The sequence below is a fragment of the Festucalex cinctus genome, chromosome 14, assembly GCF_051991245.1.
Source record: "Festucalex cinctus isolate MCC-2025b chromosome 14, RoL_Fcin_1.0, whole genome shotgun sequence".
NCBI lineage: Eukaryota > Metazoa > Chordata > Actinopteri > Syngnathiformes > Syngnathidae > Festucalex > Festucalex cinctus.
Window position 1 is genome coordinate 27,270,738 of NC_135424.1, and position 27,228 is coordinate 27,297,965.

A 27,228-nucleotide genomic window follows, 5' to 3' on the forward strand; every position below is an offset into this window, starting at 1 on the left:
CCCACTTCTTCTCCATGTTTCATCCGACTGAGTTAAGACTTGACCTGGACAATGTCAAGACCTGAGCCAACGACAGGGGGGAAAATCTTGACTTTTCGAAATACTATATGATGAGGGCGTGGCATCAAAATTTGTGTTTCGCAATGAAAAAGGATATGCTTGATAACTCCCCGGTACATGCTCCAAAAAATCCCAAACTTGACATGTATGTTTATCGTCAAGGCCTGAAGTTATCTCTATGACAACATTCAGTTATATATGCAGCGCCACCTAGCCCTTGAGGCATAAAAAAAAAAATACCCCACATACGGTATTTTGTACAAAAAATGTAAACTCATTCTAAGTGTGATAACTCAGTCATTTATGAATATTCTTTTAGTTTCCACCACTCAAAATGTTCACTGGCATCAGACTTATCCAAACATATATATATTTTTATTTATTTTTGATAGCCTCTATGGACATTAAAAGCAATATCGTGAATGAAGGATATGCTTAATAACTCCACGGTACATGCTCCAAAAAAAATCCCACACTTGACATGTATGCTTATAATCAAGGCCTGAAGGTATCTCTATGACAACATTCAGTTATAAATACAGCGCCACCTAGCCCTTGAGGCTTATATAAAAAAAAAATAAAATACCCCACATACGGTATTTTGTACAAAAAATGTACACTCATTCTAAGTGTGATAACTAAGTCATTTATGAATATTCTTTTAGTTTCCACCACTCAAATTGTTCACTGGCTTCACACCGATCCAAACGTATGTACGTTTCCATTTTGTTTTATTCATTTTTGATTGCCCCTTTGGACAATAAAAGTAACATTGTGCAATGAGTACAACGAGCGATGATGTGTATATACACTTTTACAAAAAAATACCAATCAGGGCAACTCATTGCCTAAAAATAAAAAAGGACGCTGATTTTTGCAGGTCTTAACAATCACCAAAACCCGTTGAGCTTGACACACACACTGGCAAAAAAATATTCTACATGTAAACGTTTATTATGCCATTTTCAAAGAAATTTTGCTTCAAATATGCCAGTACCCCAATGTGCCAGTACCCCAACGTGCAAGTACCCCAACGTGCAAGGACCCCAACGTGGCCCGGGCTGCGAGGGCCCTTTATAGCTGCTCGCAGCTCTAGTTCTTCTTCTTCTTCTTCTTCTTCTTCTTCTTCTTTATTCTCCGCAAACAATCGCGATTTTGGGTACCTAAATATTCACGAAAACTCACCGAACTTTGCACACTCCTCAGGTCCGGCGAAAAATTTGATATTATGAAGTCGTTATAACAACGCGACTCTATAGCGCCCCCTAGCATAGAAAAATAAAAACCAAGCCCGGCACGTTTGAGCTAGAGCAACGTAAATTGGCAGGCACGTGTAGCACCCCGAGACGCACAAAAAAGTCTATTTGGACCATATAGCTAAAATGTACAGGAAGTGAGCTATGAATTTTTTAATGTCCAATTTTGGCCTATTTTGGCACATTCACTGTGGTCATGCTTTTTCCCCCTATGCAAACATTTTTCATCCCATTGACTTCAAACTTGGTATTTATCATCTCAAGACCTAAGAGAACAGCTGGGCAAAAAGTCTTGCCTTTTCGAAATACTATATGACGGGGGCGGGGCATCAAATATTGCCTTTAAAATTTCATTTGTCCAGAAAGAGCAAATGCTGAATAACTCCCATGTACAAGCTCCAAAAAATCTCAAACTTCTCAGGCAACGTAATAGTCACGGCCTGAAAACATCTATATGACAAAATTCAGTTATACATATAGCGCCACCTAGTGGTTACAATAAATGTCATACTTTACGTTTTTAGCTACTGTGCTGAGCTCGTTGAAGGGATCCAGTTGAAAATTGGTCAGAAAAGCCTTAAGATGTTGATGATGCCCCACACCGAATATTGTAACTTTTCGCCAAAGGGCGTGGCCGCTACGGTGACGCAAAGTCTGAAGATTTTTCGTGACAATAAAAGCTGCATTAACTTGACCGAGATGATCCTATCTTCTCAAAATTTCACACATTTGATGAGAGTCCAGCTCTAAAGACATCTACTAACTTACATTTCATCTAACTGATAGCGCCACCTAGTGGCAATTTTTTTTCTTACGAATTTTCTTCTACGTTTTTCTCCAAACACATTAACTGGACCTCCCTCATATTTGCTCAGATGAGGGTTTCGGCCTTCATGATGTCACAACACGAAGCTTGTGAGTTTTCGCGAATTGCTGTGGGCGTGGCTAAGCGCTGTTCGCCAAGAAAACAACGCCAGTTTTGAGGGTCTAAACATGCACAGAAACTCCTGAAACTTGGCACACACATCTGGCCTGGTAAAATGAGCAATATTTTATTGTTGATTGTGCTATTTTTACAAAAATGACTCAATAGCGCCCCCTCGAAATTTTTAACGAAGCAGCCCCGGTTGTACGTTTAAGCAAGAACGACGAATATTTTCAGGTGTATGAGGGAGCCCAAGACCTACAAAAAAGTCTCTTGTACCCATATGTTAAAATGAACAGGAAGTGAGCTACGAATTTTTGAATGTCCCATTTTTGACGATTTTTGCACATTCACAGGGGGCAGACTTTTGCCCACCTCTCCTACACGTTTCATCCGACTGTTAAGACTTGGCCTGGACCATGTCAAGACCTGAACCAACGACAGGGGGAAAAATTTTGACTTTTCGAAATACTATATGATGAGGGCGGGGCATCAAAATTTGTGTTTCGCAATGAAAAAGGATATGCTTGATAACTCCCCGGTACATGCTCCAAAAAATCCCAAACTTGACATGTATGTTTATCGTCAAGGCCTGAAGTTATCTCTATGACAACATTCAGTTATATATGCAGCGCCACCTAGCCCTTGAGGCATGAAAAAAAAATACCCCACATACGGTATTTTGTACAAAAAATGTAAACTCATTCTAAGTGTGATAACGAAGTCATTTATGAATATTCTTTTAGTTTCCACCACTCAAAATGTTCACTGGCATCAGACTTATCCAAACATATATATATTTTTATTTATTTTTGATAGCCTCTATGGACATTAAAAGCAATATCGTGAATGAAGGATATGCTTAATAACTCCACGGTACATGCTCCAAAAAAAATCCCACACTTGACATGTATGCTTATAATCAAGGCCTGAAGGTATCTCTATGACAACATTCAGTTATAAATACAGCGCCACCTAGCCGTTGAGGATTATATAAAAAAAATAAAAAAAATACCCCACATACGGTATTTTGTACAAAAAATGTACACTCATTCTAAGTGTGATAACTAAGTCATTTATGAATATTCTTTTAGTTTCCACCACTCAAATTGTTCACTGGCTTCACACCGATCCAAACGTATGTACGTTTCCATTTTGTTTTATTCATTTTTGATTGCCCCTTTGGACAATAAAAGTAAACATTGTGCAATGAGTACAACGAGCGATGATGTGTATATACACTTTTACAAAAAAATACCAATCAGGGCAACTCATTGCCTAAAAATAAATAAGGACGCTGATTTTTGCAGGTCTTAACAATCACCAAAATCCGTTGAGCTTGACAGACACTGGCAAAAAAAATATTCTACATGTAAACGTTTATTATGCCATTTTCAAAGAAATTTTGCTTCCAATATGCCAGTACCCCAACGTGCCAGTACCCCAACGTGCAAGTACCCCAACGTGCAAGGACCCCAACGTGGCCCGGGCTGCGAGGGCCCTTTATAGCTGCTCGCAGCTCTAGTTAGGGCCCGAGCAGCGACCGCTGCGAGGTCCCTATTGTTTTTGTAAAAATTATTATTATTATTATTATTATTATTATTATTATTATTATTATTCTTCTTCTTTATTCTCCGCAAACGATCGCGATTTTGGGTACCTAAACATTCACGAAAACTCACCGAACTTTGCACACTCCTCAGGCCCGGCGAAAAATTTGATATTATTAAGTCGTCATAACAATGCGACTCAATAGCGCCCCCTAGCGTAGAAAAATAAAAACCAAGCCTGGCACGTTTGAGCTAGAGCAACAAAAATTGGCAGGCACGTGTAGCACCCCGAGACGCACAAAAAAGTCTATTGGGACCATGTAGCTAAAATGTACAGGAAGTGAGCTATGAATTTTTTTATGTCCAATTTTGGCCTATTTTGGCACATTCACTGTGGTCATGCTTTTTCCCCCTTTGCAAACATTTTTCATCCAATTGACTTCAAACTTGGCATTTATCATCTCAAGACCTGAGAGAACAACTGGGCAAAACATCTTGCCTTTTTGAAATACTATATGACGGGGGCGGGGCATCAAATATTGCCTTTAAAATTTCATTTGTCCAGAAAGAGCAAATGCTTAATAACTCCCATGTTCAAGCTCCAAAAAATCTCAAACTTCTCAGGCAACGTAATAGTCACGGCCTGAAAGCATCTATATGATAAAATTCAGTTATACATATAGCGCCACCTAGTGGTAACAATAAATGTCATACTTTACGTTTTTAGCTACTGTGCCGAGCTCGTTGAAGGGATCCAGTTGAAAATTGGTCAGAAAAGCCTTAAGATGTTGATCATGCCCCACACCGAATATTGTAACTTTTCGCCAAAGGGCGTGGCCGCTACGGTGACGCAAAGTCCGAAAATTTTTCGTGACAATAAAAGCTGCATGAACTTGACCGAGATGATCCTATCTTCTCAAAATTTCACACATTTGATGAGAGTCCAGCCCTTAAGACATCTACGAACTTATATTTCATCTTACTGATAGCGCCACCTAGTGGCAATTTTTTTTCTTACGAATTTTCTTGTACATTTTTCTCCAAACACGTTAACTGGACCAACCTCATATTTGCTCAGATGAGGGTTTCGGCCTTCATGATGTCACAACACGAAGTTTGTGAGTTTTCGCGAATCGCTGTGGGCGTGGCTAAGCACTGTTCGCCAAGAAAACAACGCCAGTTTTGAGGGTCTAAACATGCGCAGAAACTCATGAAACTTGGCACACACATCTGGCCTGGTAAAATGAACAATATTTTATTGTTGATTGTACTATTTTTACAAAAATGACTCAATAGCGCCCCCTAGAAATTTTTAACGAAGCAGCCCCGATTCTACGTTTAAGCAAGATCTACGAAAATTTTTACGTGTATGAGGGAGCCAAAGACCTACAAAAAAAGTCTCTTGGACCCATATGCTAAAATGAACAGGAAGTGAGGTACGAATTTTTGAATGTCCCATTTTTGACGATTTTTGCACATTTTCAGGGGGCATACTTTTGCCCACTTCTCCTACATGTTTTATCCGACTGACTTATGACTTGACCTGGACCATGCCAAGACCTGAGCCAACAACAGACGGAAAAATCTTGACTTTTGGAAATACTATATGATGAGCGCGGGGCATCAAAATTTGTGTTTCGCACTGAAAAAGGATATGCTTAATAACTCCCCGATACATGCTCCAAAAAATCCCAAACTTGACATGTATGTTTATCGTCAAGGCCTGAAGGTATCTCTATGACAACATTCAGTTATATATGCAGCGCCACCTCGCCCTTGAGGCAAAACAAAAAAATACCCCACATACGGTATTTTGTACAAAAAATGTAAACTCATTCTAAGTGTGATAACTAAGTCATTTATGAATATTCTTTTACTTTCCACCACTCAAAATGTTCACTGGCATTAGACTTATCCAAACATGTACTTTTTTTTAATTTATTTTTGATAGCCTCTAATGGACATTAAAAGCAATATCGTGAATGAAGGATATGCTTAATAACTCCACGGTACATGCTCCAAAAAAATCCCACACTTGACATGTATGTTTAGAGTCAAGGCTTGAAGGTATCCCTATGACAACATTCCATTATATATACAGCGCCACCTAGCCCTAGAGGCATAAAAAAAATACACCAACTTAACGGTATTTTTACAAAAAAAAAAAAAATCCACATGTCAAGGTTTATCATGCCATTTTCAAAGAAATTCTGCTTCCAATGTGCCGTACCTAAACTTGCCAGTACCCCAACGTGCCAGTACCCCAACGTGCAAGTACCCCAACGTGCAAGTACCCCAACGTGGCCCGGGCTGCGAGGGCCCTTTATAGCTGCTCGCAGCTCTAGTTATTCTTCTTCTTCTTCTTCTTCTTCTTCTTCTTTATTCTCCACAAACGATCACGATTTTGGGTACCTAAACATTCACGAAAACTCACCAAACTTTGCACACTCCTCAGGCCCGGCGAAAAATTTGATATTATGAAGTCGTCATAACAACGCGACTCTATAGCGCCCCCTAGCATAGAAAAATAAAAACCAAGCCCGGCACGTTTGAGCTAGAGCAACAAAAATTGGCAGGCACGTGTAGCACCCCGAGACGCACAAAAAAGTCTATTGGGACCATGTAGCTAGAATGTACAGGAAATGAGCTATGAATTTTTTTATGTCCAATTTTGGCCTATTTTGGCACATTCACTGTGGTCATGCTTTTTCCCCCTTTGCAAACATTTTTCATCCAATTGACTTCAAACTTGGCATTTATCATCTCAAGACCTGAGAGAACAACTGGGCAAAAAGTCTTGCCTTTTCGAAATACTATATGATGGGGGCGGGGCATCAAATATTGCCTTTAAAATTTCATTTGTCCAGAAAGAGCAAATGCTTAATAACTCCCATGTTCAAGCTCCAAAAAATCTCAAACTTCTCAGGCAATGTAATAGTCACGGCCTGAAAACATCTATATGATAAAATTCAGTTATACATATAGCGCCACCTAGTGGTGACAATAAATGTCATACTTTATGTTTTTAGCTACTGTGCTGAGCTCGTTGAAGGGATCCAGTTGAAAATTGGTCAGAAAAGCCTTAAGATGTTGATGATGCCCCACACCGAATATTGTAACTTTTCGCCAAAGGGCGTGGCCGCTACGGTGACGCAAAGTCTGAAGATTTTTCATGACAATAAAAGCTGCATTAACTTGACCGAGATGATCCTATCTTCTCAAAATTTCACACATTTGATGAGAGTCCAGCTCTAAAGACATCTACTAACTTACATTTCATCTAACTGATAGCGCCACCTAGTGGCAATTTTTTTTCTTACGAATTTTCTTCTACGTTTTTCTCCAAACACGTTAACTGGACCTACCTCATAGTTGCTCAGATGAGGGTTTCGGCCTTCATGATGTCACAACACGAAGTTTGTGAGTTTTCGCGAATTGCTGTGGGCGTGGCTAAGCGCTGTTCGCCAAGAAAACAACGCCAGTTTTGAGGGTCTAAACATGCACAGAAACTCCTGAAACTTGGCACACACATCTGGTCTGGTAAAATGAGCAATATTTTATTGTTGATTGTGCTATTTTTACAAAAATGACTCAATAGCGCCCCCTCGAAATTTTTAACAAAGCAGCCCCGGTTGTACGTTTAAGCAAGAACGACGAATATTTTTAGGTGTATGAGGGAGCCCAAGACCTACAAAAAAGTCTCTTGTACCCATATGCTAAAATGAACAGGAAGTGAGCTACGAATTTTTGAATGTCCCATTTTTGACGATTTTTGCACATTCACAGGGGGCAGACTTTTGCCCACTTCTCCTACACGTTTCATCCGACTGAGTTAAGACTTGGCCTGGACCATGTCAAGACCTGAGCCAACGACAGGGGGGAAAATTTTGACTTTTCGAAATACTATATGATGAGGGCGGGGCATCAAAATTTGTGTTTCGCAATGAAAAAGGATATGCTTGATAACTCCCCGGTACATGCTCCAAAAAATCCCAAACTTGACATGTATGTTTATCGTCAAGGCCTGAAGTTATCTCTATGACAACATTCAGTTATATATGCAGCGCCACCTAGCCCTTGAGGCATGAAAAAAAAATACCCCACATACGGTATTTTGTACAAAAAATGTAAACTCATTCTAAGTGTGATAACGAAGTCATTTCTGAATATTCTTTTAGTTTCCACCACTCAAAATGTTCACTGGCATCAGACTTGTCCAAACATATATATATTTTTATTTATTTTTGATAGCCTCTATGGACATTAAAAGCAATATCGTGAATGAAGGATATGCTTAATAACTCCACGGTACATGCTCCAAAAAAAATCCCACACTTGACATGTATGCTTATAATCAAGGCCTGAAGGTATCTCGATGACAACATTCAGTTATAAATACAGCGCCACCTAGCCCTTGAGGCATAATTATATTTTTTTTAAAAACACACAAACGGTATTTTGTACAAAAAATGTAAACTCATTCTAAGTGTGATGACTAAGTCATTTATGAATATTCTTTTAGTTTCCACCACTCAAATTGTTCACTGGCTTCACACCGATCCAAACGTATGTACGTTTCCATTTTGTTTTATTCACTTTTGATTGCCCCTTTGGACAATAAAAGTAACATTGTGCAATGAGTACAACGAGCGATGATGTGTATATACACTTTTACAAAAACATACCAATCAGGGCAACTCATTGCCTAAAAATAAAAAAGGACGCTGATTTTTGCAGGTCTTAACAATCACCAAAACCCGTTGAGCTTGACACACACACTGGCAAAAAAATATTCTACATGTAAACGTTTATTATGCCATTTTCAAAGAAATTTTGCTTCCAATATGCCAGTACCCCAATGTGCCAGTACCCCAACATGCAAGTACCACAACGTGCAAGGACCCCAACGTGGCCCGGGCTGCGAGGGCCCTTTATAGCTGCTCGCAGCTCTAGTTATTCTTTATTCGCCGCAAACGATCGCATTTTTGGATACCTAAACATTTCCGAAAACTCACCGAAATTTGCACACTCTTCGGGCCCGGCGAAAAATTCGATATTCTGATGTTGTCATAACAATGAGACTCTATAGCGCCCCCTAGCATAAAAAAATAAAAACCAATCCCGGCAAGTTTGACCTAGAGCTACGTAAATTGGCAGGCACGTGTAGCACCCCGGGACGCACAAAAAGTCAATTGGGACCATGTAGCTAAAATGTACAGGAAGTGAGTTATGAATTTCTGAATGTCCAATTTTGGTCCATTTTTGCACATTCACTGTGGTCATACTTTCCCCCCCTTTGCAAACAGTTTTCATCCGATTGGCTTTAAACTTGGCATGTATCATCTTAAGACCTGAGACAACAACTGGGCAAAATATCTTGACTTTTCGAAATACTATATGACGGGGGCGGGACATCAAAAATTGCCTTTAAAATTTCATTTGTCCAGAAAGACAAAATGCTTAATAACTCCCATGTACAAGCTCCAAAAAATCTCAAACTTCTCATGCAACTTAATAGTCACGGCCTGAAAACATTTATATGATAAAATTCAGTTATACATATAGCGCCACCTAGTGGTGACAATAAATGTCATACTTTACGTTTTTAGCTACTGTGCTCTTTGAAGGGATCCAGTTGAAAATTGGTCAAAAAAGCCTTAAGATGTTGATCATGCCCCACACCGAATATTGTAACTTTTCGCCAAAGGGCGTGGCCGCTACGGTGACGCAAATTCTGAAGATTTTTCGTGACAATAAAAGTTGCTTTAACTTGACCCAGATGATCCTATCTTCTCAAAATTTCACACATTTGATGAGAGTCCAGCCCTTAAGACATCTACGAACTTATATTTCATCTTACTTATAGCGCCACCCAGTGGCAAGTTTTTTTCTTACGAATTTTCTACAACGTTTTTATCCACGTTAACTGGACCTACCTCGTATTTGCTCAGAAGAACGTTTCGGCCTTCATGATGTCACAATACGAAGTTTGTGAGTTTTCGTGAATCGCTGTGGGCGTGGCTAAGCGCTGTTCGCCAAGAAAACAACGCCAATTTTGAGGGTCTAAACATGCACAGAAACTCATGAAACCTGGCACACACGTCTGGCCTGGTAAAATGAGCAATATTTTATCATGTATTGTACTATTTTTACAAAAATGACTCAATAGCGCCCCCTAGAAATTTTTAACGAAGCAGCCCTGGTTGTACATTTAAGCAACATTTTTGGAAATTTTTCGGTGTATGCGGGAGCCCAAGACCAACAAAAAAGTCTCTTGGACCCCTGTGCTAAAATGAACAGGAAGCGAGCGACGAATTTTTGAATGTCCCGTTTTTTACGATTTTAGCACATTTACAGGGGGCATACATTTGCCCACTTCTCCTACACGTTTCATCCAACTGACTTCAGACTTGACCTGGACCATGTCAAGACCTGAGCCAACGACAGGGGGAAAAATCTTGACTTTTCGAAATACTATATGATGAAGGCGGGGCATCAAATTTTGTGTTTCGCAATGAAAAAGGATATGCTTAATAACTCCCCGGTACATGCTCCCAAAAATCCCAAACTTGACATGTATGTTAATCGTCAAGGCCTGAAGCTATCTCTATGACAACATTCAGTTATATATGCAGCGCCACCTAGCCCTTGAGGCATGAAAAAAAAATACCCCACTTAGGGTATTTTTGCAAAAAATGTAAACTCATTGTGTTATAACTAAGTCATTTATGAATATTCTTTTACTTTCCACTACTCAAAATGTTGACTGGCATCAGACCTAACCAAACATACATATTTTTGTTATTTAGTTTTATTGATTTTTGATAGCCTCTATGGACATTAAAAGCAATATCGTAAATGAAGGATATGCTTAATAACTCCCAGGTACATGCTCCAAAAAATCCCATACTTGAAATGTATATTTATAGTCAAGGCCTGAAGGTATCTCTATGAAAAAATTCAGTTATAAATACAGCGCCACCTAGTCCTTGAGTCATAAAAAAAATGCCTCACTTACGGTATTTTTACAAAAATTGTAAACTCATTGTAAATATGACAACTAAGTCATTTATGAATATTCTTTTACTTTCCACCACTCAATATGTTCATTGGCATCAGACCGATCCAAATATATGAACTTTTTTATTTAGTTTCTTTTTTTTTTTGATCGCCTCTATGGACAATAAAAGCAACATTGTGCAATGAGTACGAGCGATGATGTGTCTATGTATTTTTGCAAAAAATACCAAATCAGGGCAACTCATTGCCTAAAATAAAAAAAGACGCTGATTTTTGCAGATCTTAAACAATCACCAAAACCCATTGAGCTTGACACACTCATAACACCTGGCAAAAAAAAAAAAAAAAAAAAATCCACGAAATGGTTTATCATGCCATTTTCAAAGAAATTCTGCTTCCAATGTGCCAGTACCCCATCGTGCAAGTTCGCCAACGTAGCCCGGGCTGCGAGGGCCCTTTATAGCTGCTCGCGGCTCTAGTTATTTTATTATCTTTAGTTAACCAAAATAACCTTTAATGGCACCTGTTTTTCGATACCCTACCTTCTTAATTTGACCATCTCCAAACATTTTTGTTTTGTTTATTTTATTTGAACTGAGTCAAATGTCATTTTTAGCATATGTCGCGGGCCACTGAAAAATGGATGGTGGGCCGCAAATGGCCGCCGGGCCGTAGTTTGGACACCACTGAACTAGATGCTGCTTTTTCCTTCTTTTTTTTCCCATGTGTCTATTTCCTCTGCAGGTTATATTCGTGCCTGGCAAATGGAAGTCCAGATGAGTTTCAACGCGGTGAGCACTTGCACCGGATCAGAGCTGTGAAAGACCCTCTGCAAATTGGTGAGTTGATTTGTCAGACTTAATCAACACTTACTCGTGATGCGGCTGAACCCTTGTTGTGAACTCTTGTTCAGTGTGCTGCATTCAGCAACTTTTTTTCAGGAGTGGCCCGTCACCTAACCACTAGTTTTTGAAGTTGCATGATAGAGCAACTCTGCAATTTCGAGCCAATCAGAATTCCCTGAAGCTTTTTACATGTAATTTTGAGTAAAATTGAGGATGAAGGCTGAGAGATTGAATGAACATTCTTAGAATAAATTGAATGACGTGGAATGACAATGAATGAAATGAAATGAAATGTACGATGACCTGGAATAAGCTGAACATGTTGTTGTAAAAATAAATAAAAATCTTCTCAAAATTTCACACAATTGATGAGAGTCCAGCCTGAAAGACATCTACAAACTTATATTTCATCTTATGATAGTGCCACATACTGGCAATTCTTTTTCTTACGATTTTTCTTCAATGTTTTTCTCCAACCACATTAACTGCACCTACCTCATATTTGCTCAGATGAGGGTTTCGGCCTTCATGATGTCACAACAAGAAGTTTGTGAGTTTTCGCGATTCGCTGTGGGCGTGGCTAAGCGCTGTTCGCCAAGAAAACGACAATTTTGAGGGCCTAAACCAGGGGTGTCAAACAAATGGGTTTAATCCGGCCCGCGACATGATTTTGTAAAGATAAAATAAAAAAAAAAAATAAAAATAAAAAAAAAATAAAAATGTAATGTCTAATTAATCAACCGGCCACAATCAAAACGTACAAATTTGTAATTTCACAAGCAGTCCTCAGATGAGTAATGCAACTTGAACGGGGAATCGTCATCCTGGATGTCTTTATTTTGCACTCAACTTAAACTTCTTTTTTTTTTTTTTTTTTTTTTTTTTTTAAATCATACACAGACATAAATGTGTTAAATTACTGGTAACACAAATAGATATGACAAGGATTAACGTGCTTATAACATTATTAACACCCATGCAATGCATTCTGGGAACAATATATATTGAAAACAGGTCAATTTAACACGTCCGGAATGTATACCGGCAAAGTGTTGCCGCGTTCCATTTGCATCCGTGTTATTTTTCGGAACAATATGATTACAAGATGAGCTCCGTAATTTAGGACTGGTCCACGAAAATATGCGTATCAATTATGGCAATTGTTTTTGAGCTATATACCGTTATTTTCCCGATGCGGCCCACTTGATAATATATTTTCCTCCATGCGGCCCCTGAGCTAACATGAGTTTGACACCCCTGGCCTAAACACACAGAAACACATGAAACTTGGCACACACATCTGGCCTGGCAAAATGAGCAATATTTTATCATTGATTGTGCTATTTTTACAAAAATGACTCAATAGCGCCCCCTAGAATTTTTAACGAAACAGCCCCAGTTGAACGTTTAAGCAAGAGCTACGAAAATTTTTAGGTGTATGAGGGATCCCAAGACCTACAAAAAAAGTCTCTTGGACCCATATGCTAAAATGAACAGGAAGTGAGCTACGAATTTTTGAATGTCCCATTTTTTACGATTTTAGCACATTTACAGGGGGCATACTTTTTCCCACTTCTCCTACACGTTTCATCCGACTGACTTCAGACTTGACCTGGGCCATGTCAAGACCTGAGCCAATGACACGGGGCAAATCTTGACTTTTCGAAATACTATATGATGAGGGCGGAGCATCAAATTTTGTGTTTCGCAATTCATGACATGCTCCAAAAAATCCCAAACTTGACATGTATGTTTATAGTCAAGGCCTGAATGTATCTCTATGACAATATTCAATTTTATATGCAGCGCCACCTAGCCCTTGAGGCATAACAAAAAAAAAATACCCCTCTTAGGGTATTTTTACAAAAATTCTAAACTCATTGTAAGTGTGGTAACTAAGTAATTTATGAATATTCTTTTACTTTCCACCACTCAAAATGTTCACTGGCATCAGACCTACCCAAATATACATATTTTTGTTATTTAGTTTTATTTATTTTTGATGGCCTCTAGCCAATAATAGCAATATCGTGAATGAAGTATATGCTTAATAACTCCCAGGTACATGCTCCAAAAATTCCCATACTTGAAATGTATATTTATAGTTAAGGCCTGAAGGTATCTCTATGACAAAATTCAGTTATAAATACAGCGCCAGCTAGTCCTTTAGGCATAAAAAAATGCCTCACTTACGGTATTTTTACAAAAATTGTAAACTCATTGCAAGTGTGATAACTAAGTCATTTATGAATATTCTTTTACTTTCCACCACTCAATATATTCACTGGCATCAGACCGATCTCAACATATGTACTTTCATTTCATTTTTTTTGTTCGCCTCTATGGACAATAAAAGCAACATTGTGCAATGAGTACGATGAGCGATGATGTGTATATGTACTTTTGCAAAAAATACCAATTAAGGGCACCTCATTGCCTAAAAATAAAAAAAGACGCTGATTTTTGCAGATCTTAACAATCACCAAAACCCATTGAGCTTGACACACTCATCACACCTGGCAAAAAAAAAAAAATCCACATTTAATGGTTTATCATGCCATTTTCAAAGAAATCCTGCTTCCAATGTGCCAGTACCCCAACGTGCAAGTACCCCAACGTGGCCTGGGCTGCGAGGGCCCTTTATAGCTGCTCGCAGCTCTAGTTTGGCTTTTATTTTCATATACAGTATTGAAAAAAAATGGTAGTGATAAACAGAACCGTTTAAAGGGACAGCAACATGAAAAATCAACTTTTTTTTAACTTTAATCATGTTAAAATGCTTATTCCTCACCAAAACCATGACAGAAGTGGTCATTCATTCTGCTCTCCAAGCACCAGCCCCTTCCAACCTGAGAAAACGAGCAAGTGCTCTCATTATGACATCACAAGGTGCGGACCTACCCCCACACCACCTCTGTGGACAAAACGCACGCCCACTTTCTCTGAGACCTTCATGTGATAGTGACAAAAGTAGCCTTTAACAACAAACATTCTGTCCAACTGAATTCTAAGCAGTCAGTTATCCTTCACATCTGCATTGCCAAAGTCCAATGACAATTGGCTGTCTTAAAATCCCACAGAGGTTCTGGGTGACACTTGTGTAAACTACAAGTAAAACTTTTGCACTGTTGAACGAATAGTATAGTGCAGTGGTGTCCAAACTACGGCCCGTGGGCCATTTGCGGCCCGCCATCGATTTTCCAGTGGCCCGCGACATATGCTAAAAATTACACTCCAATTGACGTTCAAATAAAATAAACAAAACAAAAATGTTTGGAGATGGTCAAATTAAGAAGAAAAACAGGTGCCATTAAAGGTTATTTTAGTTCACTAAAACTAATGAAAAAACTAAAACTAAAATTCAAAAATCAATATTGTTACCGAAATACAATAAAAACGAAAATGCTTTTTAAAAAACGAAAACTAACTGAAACTACATTTTATGTTTATAAAACTAACTATAATTATAGCAAAAATGCCTTTCGTTTTAGTCTTTAATTTAATGCATGAGCTTTTGGGGATGATTTTAAATGTGATTTTTTTGTAGATTTATTTTAATATAAACCAGAATAATGACGTTTGAAAAAGTGACATAATCTAGCGGCAGCCAATAGAAAAGCACCTTCATATGACATTGCTCCCATGGTGTTTTTTAAATATTGTGCACAAGTAATACACATTTAAAAAGGAAAAAAAACAAAATCAAAACTAATACAAATACTGAAACTAACAAATTAAACTAAAACTAAGAATTTTTAAAGAACTAAACTAAGAAAAACTAACAGAACCACCCTGAAAACGAATAAAAACTAGAAAAATTTCCGTGGAAATTTTGGATGCGACTGCTGACTCTTGCAAGGTGGAAAGCTGAATGCACTGAACAGTTTGCCAAATGTTGGTGTACTTTACCTCTCAGTCAGCAAGCGTATGGGACTTTTTGGCGTTTTTTTGGGGGGAATTGCGTCGCCATGGAAACTCGGAATTCCGAAAAAAAAAATGGTTTCCCGCCGAGTCAGATCGAGCCGCATCTTTTGATACCTCATTTCTGGCGGTACGTTCAACAGTTCGGGCCGCATTTTTTCTGAAAAATTCCGCTATTATAAACGCCGGGGCTGTTTTCTAGGATAGTAATATGTGCCTGCTTTGCTTCGCAAGCAGTAGCTTCTCTACTGCTTTGCTCCGCAGCAGTCACATAACTAACATAAAAAATTCCAAAACTATCACCCTACTGCCATATTACAAATAAATTGGTTTATATACTGTAGCATTTTTCTAAATATGCAAAAGCACAAATAAATTATTTGTACAATTTTTAGGAGTAAACAATTTCTCTTCATAACATTATGTGACCCTTGCGTCCTTCTGATTTTCTGTATGTGGCCCTCAAATGAAAAAGTTTGGACACCCTTAGTATAGTGGTTAGTGTGCTTTCTCTGTAAACAAAAAGTCACTGGTTCGAAACGAGCCCAGGTTTTTTTTCCTCCTCCTTTCCTCTCTCTTCTTCTCTCTCTTCCCCCCCTCCTACACGATTTCTTGCGGCAAGGAGCCGTTTTGTTTCAAATGTTTACTGAAGAACTGACTTGTGTCAAGTTGCGTGGCATACTTAGAGGAGTGCTCAAATGTAGAGCTACAACAGCAAACTGCAGTCGCGGTGTCGGTACCATATGTGTTCGGCCTGCCAGATCCATTCGGGGTCCTTCGCCTACAGATGACGTTAGGCTACAGGATTGGCTGAGACGTTTTACGCTACAGGATTGGCTGAGATGTCGACGATTGTGATTGGTGAGGCAACTTTACAGTGGTTGGAGGGAAAAGACAATTCGGAGGAGGTGAAACATGGACGCTTTTTACGAAGAAATTTATTATTTATCTAATGGGACTTATCACAGCCGCACTACTGGATCAAAATGTTCGGCGACCCGAAAGGCAAGGATTCGTAACGTGTCAAAATCACTCATCAATCATCATCAATCAGCATCAAACAATTACATCTTACCGTGGCTATTCTAATGTTTTGATCTCTGGTCTTCCCTTATCAAGGATTAAAGGTTTGCTGTGAAACCCTTTCAGACTTGTTTGTTGTTGTTTTGTGGATAAAGGAAGAAAATTCTGAACATATAAAGAAAAGTTGTGCATTCATTCATTAATGTGTCATTCATTGATTTGTTAATTTGTTAATGCATTTGACATCTTTAAAGAAAAAGTAAAATGTGGTACTGTAGTTAAGTTAACTTATGAGTTTCTTAATAAATGTTTTGACTTTACGGTAGTAGGCCATTACCTTTGATTAATATTTATATCAATAGTCCATGAGACACACATTCAGGTTACAAATAAATTCGTAGTTACCTAATAACCTGAGGCTGAGTACAGAACATATTGGTGAGGAAATGTCACATCTCAGGCAATAATTGCATCATTTCATTATCATCATTATAGTAATTATTTTCTGCAATACGCACGACCCTCCGCAACTCATAGTGCAGTGTCACCTCTGAGAAGACATTGGCAAGAAAATATTAAAGATGTAATTTAAATAAAATGTATGGGCTGAGATTGCAAAAACTTAAATAAACCTAAGTATAAGAGCAGGATACTTTAAGATTGAATAAATAATGAAATAGATTGAAAAAATACATTAGCTAAAATAAATATAAAAGAATGGAGGTAAAATAGAACATAAATGCAAAAAGTAAAACAAATATTTACTGAAATTAATTTACTGCGATGGGACGAAATATTGTCAGTTGACGTGCTAATGTGTTCCTATTATCATTACGACTGTTTTTGTGATGTATTGTGATACGTGAACAGCAAAATAAGGAAACCAAACCAACATGAACACATTTGACACTGCTCGCTTGCTGTACTGACATCATCGGCAAGCGCCTACCAGACGCGAAGGCCCCCGAATGGATCTGGCAGGCCGAACACATATGGTACCGACACCGGCAATCACAGGGGGAGAGGCGGGGTTTTACTGAACCGGACATTTTACTTTCGCGTTCCAAAACTAACCAGCAAAACACCGAAGATTTCATTCAAAATGACATCGCCATGGGGCCCTCTTGAGAATGGATGAGTAGTCGTGTCTCCCACATCTCCCGCAGACAAATTTTTTGATTTATACATTTTAGACCTTGTAACCGATCAAACTTTTGTTGGAACGACAGCTTTTGGGTGATTATCTTGCCTGATGAGTGGACAAATGCCTACGAAATCATCTCAACAGCAGAGTGGGAAGACACAACTTGGACTTGAACTCCCAAGGTAGCATTAGCACGGAAGCCGATACAAATGCTAACAACATGGATGCACTAGCTAATGCAGTTTCTGCCGTGCAATCATCTATCAACTCATTTCAGGAGGAGAACCGGGCCTCAATTGCCTCTTTGCATTCGTTTCTTAATGTCTATGGCCAGCGAATTACAGATGTGGAGGACGGTATGACGGAGTTCGACAAAAGGCTTGGCAGCATGGAAACTTCTCATGCTGTACTAGCAAAAGAAAATGAAGCGCTTGAAGGAGAAGCTAGCGTACTTGGAAAATTTCATCAGGCGGCAAAATATACGCATTGTGGGAATACCAGAAAATGTGGAGGGCCCATGACCATCGGAATTTATTTCCAAGCTTAAGTGACGTGCTTGTGGAAGATCACTTGGAGAAACTACCTTGGGTAGACCGCGCCCACAGAAGCCTGGCACACAAACAGAGAGATGGTGACAGCAGACCACAAGCGTTCATCGTCAAACTCTATCATTTTCAAAGCAAAGAGTTGATTCTACGCCTCGGCAGACAAACGGGGCCGCTCTTCTACAGTAGGGATGTGTAACAACTATGGCCGATGGCCCAATCCACCCTCTAATTTCTTTTTTAAAGTTTGCTTCTCCTAAAGCAAATTCTCTGCAGTCGCATAAATATTCCACTGCCCAGACAGGATCCAGGCTTGGTTAACTCTGCAGGTGGTCATCCAACCACCAACAAGGCTCTTTTGAAGCCGCTGACCAGGTGACAAAGGAATTTATGCGTATGCCGAAGGAGTGTATTCAAGCCGTCTTCTCGGAGCCCGAACAAATGGCTCCAATGATTTGGAACACACAAATGACCGATCAAAGGAATGTTCATGACTTCTTATCAATCACAAAGGGTATTCTGGCGCCTCGCCCTTCCTGGAACGTCTAGATGGAGCAACAGCACCGCCAAGTGGTGAAACTTGGAACTATCCTTAGTGACAATTCACATAAGTAACCGCATTTTACACATTTATACCATGATAATTCTTGACAGACAACTGAACTACGAATGATTCATGTTATATCTTTGTGTGTATGAACATCCTATTTCATTTGTACTCCATAAAGAATGAAAGATAATCAATATCTCTCAGTTCAGTCAGATTAGACAAGTAGAAGTTACCTCACAAGTTAGTTTATGATGCATTAATTACGATGTGTGTTAAACGGGTTGTGTGGGAAAACTGATTTGCCAGACTGACCAAATTTAATGCCAAATTATTAATCTCTTTAATAATTTTTTTCTTAAAGTCTGCCCGAGCGAGCAGACCCACTGAAGCCCCGCCCAAAGACTTTAAAAGGGCGAGGAGACCCTCGCTCATCCTCTTCCTCTTCCTGCCCTTCCGCCTCTTGTCTCTGGCTTCCAAGCCTCTTGCAAAACTCTCGTACACGACCTGCAAGTGTCCCAGCCTGCTCGAACTCTTTGTTCCAAGAAACTTGCCAACCACGTGGCCTTTTCTTTTCTGGCAGCAACCGTTGCCGAGAGCGGACCCTCGCTCCATGCCACGCCAAAGCAGGTGCAAACTGCAACGCTGACTAAAGACTCTTTTGCTTTTTTTAGGGCCCGAGCAGCGACCGCTGCGAGGTCCCTATTGTTTTTGTAAAAATTATTATTATTATTATTATTATTATTATTATTATTAGGGCCCGAGCAGCGACCGCTGCGAGGTCCCTCTTGTTTTTGTAAGAATTATTCTTCTTCTCCGTAAACGATCGCATTTTTGAGGGCCTAAACATTTACGAAAACTCACCAAACTTTGCAGTCTCTTCGGGCCCGGCGAAAAATTTGATATTATGTCGTGGCCATAACAATGCGACTCTATAGCGCCCCCTAGCGTAGAAAAATAAAAAACAATCCCGGCCCGTTTGACCTAGAGCTACGAAAATTGCCAGGCACGTGTAGCACCCCGAGACGCACAAAAAGGTCAGTGGAAGCCATTTCCTAAAATGTACAAGAAGTGAGCTATGAATTTTTGAATGTCCAATTTTGGCCCATTTTGGCACATTCACTGTGGTCATACTTTTTCCCCCTTTGCAAATATTTTTCAGCCAGTTGACTTCAAACTTGCCATGTATCATCTCAAGACCCAAGACAACAACTGGGCAAAATATCTTGACTTTTTGGAATACTATATGACGGGGGCGGGGCATCAAATATTGATTTTAAAATTTAATTTGTCCAGAAAGACAAAATGCTGAATAACTCCCATGAACAAGCTAAAAAAAATCTCAAACTTCTCACGCAACTTAATAGTCACGGCCTGAAAACATCTATATGATACAATTCTGTTATATATATAGCGCCACCTAGTGGTGACAATAAATGTCATACTTTACGTTTTTAGCTACTATGCCAAGCTCTTTGAAGGGATCCAGTTGAAAATTGGTCAGACAAGCCTTAAGATGTTGATCATGCCCCACACCGAATATTGTAACTTTTCGCCAACGGGCGTGGCCGCTACGGTGCCGCAAAGTCTGGTAATTTTTCGTGGCAATAAAAGCTGCTTTTACTTGACCCAGGTCATCCTATCTTCTCAAAATTTCACACATTTGATGAGAGTCCAGCCCCTAAGACATCTACGAACTTATATTTCATCTTACTGATAGCGCCACCTTCTGGCAATTTTTTTTCTTGCGATTTTTCTTCAATGTTTTTCTCTAACCATATTAACTGCACCTACCTCATATTTACTCAGATGAGGGTTTCGGTCTTCATGATGTCACAACACGAAGTTTGTGAGTTTTCGCGAATCGCTGTGGGCGTGGCTAAGCGCTGTTCGCCAAGAAAACAACACAAATTTTGAGGGCCTAAACCGGCATAGAAACGCATGAAACTTGGCACACACATCTGGCCTGGCAAAATGAGCGATATTTTATCCTGGATTGTGCTATTTTTACAAAAATGACTCAATAGCGCCCCCTAGAAAATTTTAATGAAGCAGCCCCGGTTGTACGTTTAAGCAAGATCTACGAAAATTTTTAGGTGTATGAGGGAGCCCAAGACCTACAAAAAAAGTCTCTTGGACCCATATGCTAAAATGAACAGGAAGTGAGCTACGAATTTTCGAATGTCCCATTTTTTACGATTTTAGCACATTTACAGGGGGCATACTTTTGCCCACTTCTCCTACACGTTTCATCCGACTGACTTCAGACTTGACCTGGGCTATGTCAAGACCTGAGCCAACGACAGGGAGAAAAATCTTGACTTTTCTAAATACTATATGATGAGGGCGGGGCATCAAAATTTGTGTTTCGCAATGAAAAATGATATGCTTAATAACTCTCCGGTAAATGCTCCAAAAAATCCCAAACTTGACATGTATCTTTATAGTCAAGGCCTGAAGCTATCTCTATGACAACATTCAGTTATATATGCAGCGCCACCTAGCCCTTGAGGCATGAAAAAAAAATACCCCACTTATGGTATTTTTACAAAAATTGTAAACTCATTCTCAGTGTGATCATGAAGTAATTTATTAATATTCTTTTACTTTCCACCACTCAAAATGTTCACTGGCATCAGACCTAACCAAACATACATATTTTTGTCATTTAGTTTTATGTATTTTTGATAGCCTCTATGGACATTAAAAGCAATATCGTGAATGAAGGCTATGCTTAATAACTCCCAGGTACATGCTCCAAAAAATCCCATACTTGAAATGTATATTTATAGTCAAGGCCTGAAGGTATCTCGATGACAAAATTCAGTTATAAATACAGCGCCACCTAGTCCTTGAGGCATAAAAAAAAAATGCCTCACTTACGGTATTTTTGCAAAAATTGTAAACTCATTGTAAATATGATAACTAAGTCATTTATGAATATTCTTTTACTTTCCACCACTCAATGTGTTCACTGGCATCAGACCGATCCAAACATATGTACTTTTTTTATTTAGTTTCATTTTCTTTGATCGCCTCTATGGACAATAAAAGCAACATTGTGCAATGAGTACGAGCGATGATGTGTGTATACATACTTTTACGAAAAATACCAATCAGGGCAACTCATTGCCTAAAAATAAAAAAAGACGCTGATTTTTGCAGATCTTAACAATCACCAAAACCCATTGAGCTTGACACACTCATCACACCTGGCAAAAAATAAATAAATCCACGTTTATCATGCCATTTTCAAAGAAATTCTGCTTCCAATGTGCCAGTACCCCAACGTGCAAGTACCCCAACGTGGCCCGGGCTGCGAGGGCCCTTTATAGCTGCTCGCAGCTCTAGTCATTATTAGGGCCCGAGCAGCGACCGCTGCGAGGTCCCTATTGTTTTTGTAAAAATTATTATTATTATTATTATTATTATTATTATTATTATTATTATTCTTTATTCTCCGCAAACGATCGCGATTTTGGGTACCTAGACATTCACGAAAACTCACCGAACTTTGCGCACTCTTCGGGCCCGGCGAAAAATTTGATATTATGAAGTCGTCATAACAACGCGACTCTATAGCGCCCCCTAGCGTAGAAAAATAAAAACCAAGCCCGGCACGTTTGAGCTAGAGCAGGGGTGTCAAACATAAGGCCCGCGGGCCGGATCAGGCCCGCAAAGGGGTTTAATCCGGCCCGCGAGATAATTTTGTAAAGTTAAAAAAAAATAAATAAATTGTAATGTCGGACTAATGAATCAGTCGGCCACAATCAAAATATATCAAATTTGTAACTTCACAAGCAGTCCCTGTACGGGGGAAATCGTCCTGGATGTCATTATTTTACACACAACGTAAAGTTACGGTTTGTTTAATTATTATTATTATTATTATTATTATTATTATTATTATTATTAATGTATTTATTTATTTTTATCATTAGACCAACAAACGTGTTAAATACGACACAAATTCAATTCCTGGTAAGTTAACACAAATCAATATGACAAGGATTAGTGTCCTTATAACGTCATTACCTGCACCACGCAATGCATTCTGGGAACAATACATATGAAAAACACGTCGATTTAACACGTCCAGGACTCTGTTCCATTTGCATTTGTATTCTTTTTTGGAACAATATGATGACAGTTGAGCTCCATAATTTTGGGCTGGCACACAAATAGCGAAAATCTGCGTCTAATTGACAGCAATCGTTTTTAACTCTTTGACCGCCAAAAACGTTTAATAACAATCAGTAAAATCAACGTTAAAACATTTTTTTTTTTTTCTCCCCCCCTCCAATGTCTAAGTGCAGCGCTGCCTGGTCAATGGGTTGTGGAATCTAAAACACTCTAAACCATGGCCAGCAGATGGAAGCATTGTCTCTCTTTTCGTCAATGATCAAAGCCGCTGTCATATCAAAGTTTTTTCTTTAATGTGTGGCAGTAAAAGAGTTCAGTTCTATTACCGTTATTTTACCGATGCGGCCCACTTGGTCATATATTTTCCTCCATGCGGCCCCTGAGCTGACATGAGTTTGACACCACTGGGCTAGAGCAACAAAAATTGGCAGGCACGTGTAGCACCCCGAGACGCACAAAAAAGTCTATTGGGACCATGTAGCTAAAATGTACAGGAAATGAGCTATGAATTTTTTAATGTCCAATTTTGGCCTATTTTGGCACATTCACTGTGGTCATGCTTTTTCCCCCTTTGCAAACATTTTTCATCCAGTTGACTTCAAAATTGGCATTTATCATCTCAAGACCTGAGACAACAACTGGGCAAAAAACCTTGACTTTTTGAAATACTATATGACGGGGGCGGGGCATCAAATATTGCCTTGAAAATTTAATTTGTCCAGAAAGAGCAAATGCTTAATAACTCCCATGTTCAAGCTCCGAAAAATCTCAAACTTCTCAGACAACGTAATAGTCACGGCCTGAAAACATCTATATGATAAAATTCAGTTATACATATAGCGCCACCTAGTGGTAACAATAAATGTCATACTTTACGTTTTTAGCTACTGTGCTGAGCTCGTTGAAGGGATCCAGTTGAAAATTGGTCAGAAAAGCCTTAAGATGTTGATCATGCCCCACACCGAATATTGTAACTTTTCGCCAAAGGGCGTGGCCGCTACGGTGACGCAAAGTCTGAAGATTTTTCGTGACAATAAAAGCTGCATTAACTTGACCGAGATGATCCTATCTTCTCAAAATTTCACACATTTGATGAGAGTCCAGCCCTAAAGACATCTACGAACTTATATTTCATCTTACTGATAGCGCCACCTAGTGGCATTTTTTTTTTCTTACGAATTTTCTTCTACGTTTTTGTCCAAACACGTTAACTGGACCTACCTCAGATTTGCTCAGATGAGGGTTTTGGCCTTCATGATGTCACAACACGAAGTTTGTGAGTTTTCGTGAATTGCTGTGGGCGTGGCTAAGCGCTGTTCGCCAAGAAAACAACGCCGGTTTTGAGGGTCTAACATGCACAGAAACTCATGAAACTTGGCACACACATCTGGCCTGGTAAAATGAGCAATATTTTAATGTTGATTGTGCTATTTTTACAAAAATGACTCAATAGCGCCCCCTAGAAAATTTTAATGAAGCAGCCCCGGTTGTACGTTTAAGCAAGATCTCCGAAAAATTTTAGGTGTATGAGGGAGCCCAAGACCTACATAAAAGTCTCTTGGACCCATATGCTAAAATGAACAGGAAGTGAGCTACGAATTTTTGAATGTCCCATTTTTGATGATTTTTGCACATTTACAGGGGGCATACTTTTGCCCACTTCTTCTCCACGTTTCATCCGACTGAGTTAAGACTTGAACTGGACAATGTCAAGACCTGAGCCAACGACAGGGGGGAAAATCTTGACTTTTCGAAATACTATATGATGAGGGCGTGGCATCAAAATTTGTGTTTCGCAATGAAAAAGGATATGCTTGATAACTCCCCGGTACATGCTCCAAAAAATCCCAAACTTGACATGTATGTTTATCGTCAAGGCCTGAACTTATCTCTATGACAACATTCAGTTATATATGCAGCGCCACCTAGCCCTTGAGGCATAAAAAAAAAAATACCCCACATACGGTATTTTGTACAAAAAATGTAAACTCATTCTAAGTGTGATAACGAAGTCATTTATGAATATTCTTTTAGTTTCCACCACTCAAAATGTTCACTGGCATCAGACTTATCCAAACATATATATATTTTTATTTATTTTTGATAGCCTCTGTGGACATTAAAAGCAATATCGTGAATGAAGGATATGCTTAATAACTCCACGGTACATGCTCCAAAAAAAATCCCACACTTGACATGTATGCTTATAATCAAGGCCTGAAGGTATCTCTATGACAATATTCAGTTATAAATACAGCGCCACCTAGCCCTTGAGGCTTATATAAAAAAAAAATAAAAAATACCCCACATACGGTATTTTGTACAGAAAATGTACACTCATTCTAAGTGTGATAACTAAGTCATTTATGAATATTCTTTTAGTTTCCACCACTCAAAATGTTCACTGGCATCAGACTTATCCAAACATATATATATTTTTATTTATTTTTGATAGCCTTTATGGACATTAAAAGCAATATCGTGAATGAAGGATATGCTTAATAACTCCACGGTACATGCTCCAAAAAAAATCCCACACTTGACATGTATGCTTATAATCAAGGCCTGAAGGTATCTCTATGACAACATTCAGTTATAAATACAGCGCCACCTAGCCCTTGAGGCATTTATATATATATATATATATATATATATAAAAAAACTCACATACGGTGTTTTGTACAAAAAAATGTAAACTCATTCTAAGTGTGATGACTAAGTCATTTCTGAATATTCTTTTAGTTTCCACCACTCAAATTGTTCACTGGCTTCACACCGATCCAAACGTATGTACGTTTCCATTTTGTTTTATTCATTTTTGATTGCCCCTTTGGACAATAAAAGTAACATTGTGCAATGAGTACAACGAGCGATGATGTATATATACACTTTTACAAAAAATACCAATCAGGGCAACTCATTGCCTAAAAATAAAAAAGGACGCTGATTTTTGCAGGTCTTAACAATCACCAAAACCCGTTGAGCTTGACACACACTGGCAAAAAAAATATTCTACATGTAAACGTTTATTATGCCATTTTCAAAGAAATTTTGCTTCCAATATGCCAGTACCCCAACGTGCCAGTACCCTAACGTGCAAGTACCCCAACGTGCAAGGACTCCAACGTGGCCCGGGCTGCGAGGGCCCTTTATAGCTGCTCGCAGCTCGAGTTAGGGCCCGAGCAGCGACCGCTGCGAGGTCCCTATTGTTTTTGTAAAAATTATTATTAGGGCCCGAGCAGCGACCGCTGCGAGGTCCCTATTGTTTTTGTAAAAATTATTATTATTATTATTATTATTATTATTATTATTATTATTAGGGCCCGAGCAGCGACCGCTGCGAAGTCCCTATTGTTTTTGTAAAAATTATTATTATTATTATTATTATTATTATTATTATTATTATTATTCTTTATTCTCCGCAAACAATCGCGATTTTGGGTACCTAAATATTCACGAAAACTCACCGAACTTTGCACACTCCTCAGGTCCGGCGAAAAATTTGATATTATGAAGTCGTTATAACAACGCGACTCTATAGCGCCCCCTAGCATAGAAAAATAAAAACCAAGCCCGGCACGTTTGAGCTAGAGCAACGAAAATTGGTAGGCACGTGTAGCACCCCGAGACGCACAAAAAAGTCTGTTGGGACCATGTAGCTAAAATGTACAGGAAGTGAGCTATGAATTTTTTAATGTCCAATTTTGGCCGATTTTGGCACATTCACTGTGGTCATGCTTTTTCCCCCTATGCAAACATTTTTCATCCCATTGACTTCAAACTTGGCATTTATCATCTCAAGACCTGAGACAACAACTGGGCAAAAAACCTTGACTTTTTGAAATACTATATGACGGGGGCGGGGCATCAAATATTGCCTTTAAAATTTCATTTGTCCAGAAAGAGCAAATGCTGAATAACTCCCATGTACAAGCTCCAAAAAATCTCAAACTTCTCAGGCAACGTAATAGTCACGGCCTGAAAACATCTATATGACAAAATTCAGTTCTACATATAGCGCCACCTAGTGGTTACAATAAATGTCATACTTTACGTTTTTAGCTACTGTGCTGAGCTCGTTGAAGGGATCCAGTTGAAAATTGGTCAGAAAAGCCTTAAGATGTTGATGATGCCCCACACCGAATATTGTAACTTTTCGCCAAAGGGCGTGGCCGCTACGGTGACGCAAAGTCTGAAGATTTTTCGTGACAATAAAAGCTGCATTAACCTGACCGAGATGATCCTATCT

General features: G+C 39.0%; 1 protein-coding gene across 9 annotated transcripts in view; it reads left to right on the forward strand.

Annotated features, from left to right (window-relative positions):
- Window positions 1-27,228, forward strand: part of zswim8 (zinc finger, SWIM-type containing 8) — a 1,066,004-nt gene that overhangs the window by 61,554 nt on the left and 977,222 nt on the right. For all 9 annotated transcript variants that reach the window (XR_013278281.1, XM_077494401.1, XM_077494403.1 and 6 more), the window contains exon 3: window positions 11,556-11,650. Coding sequence is in view for 8 of the 9 variants with exons in the window: in XM_077494401.1 (XP_077350527.1) it covers window positions 11,556-11,650 (95 nt within the window). In the remaining variant the exon portion in view is untranslated. The remainder of the gene's footprint in view (window positions 1-11,555; window positions 11,651-27,228) is intronic.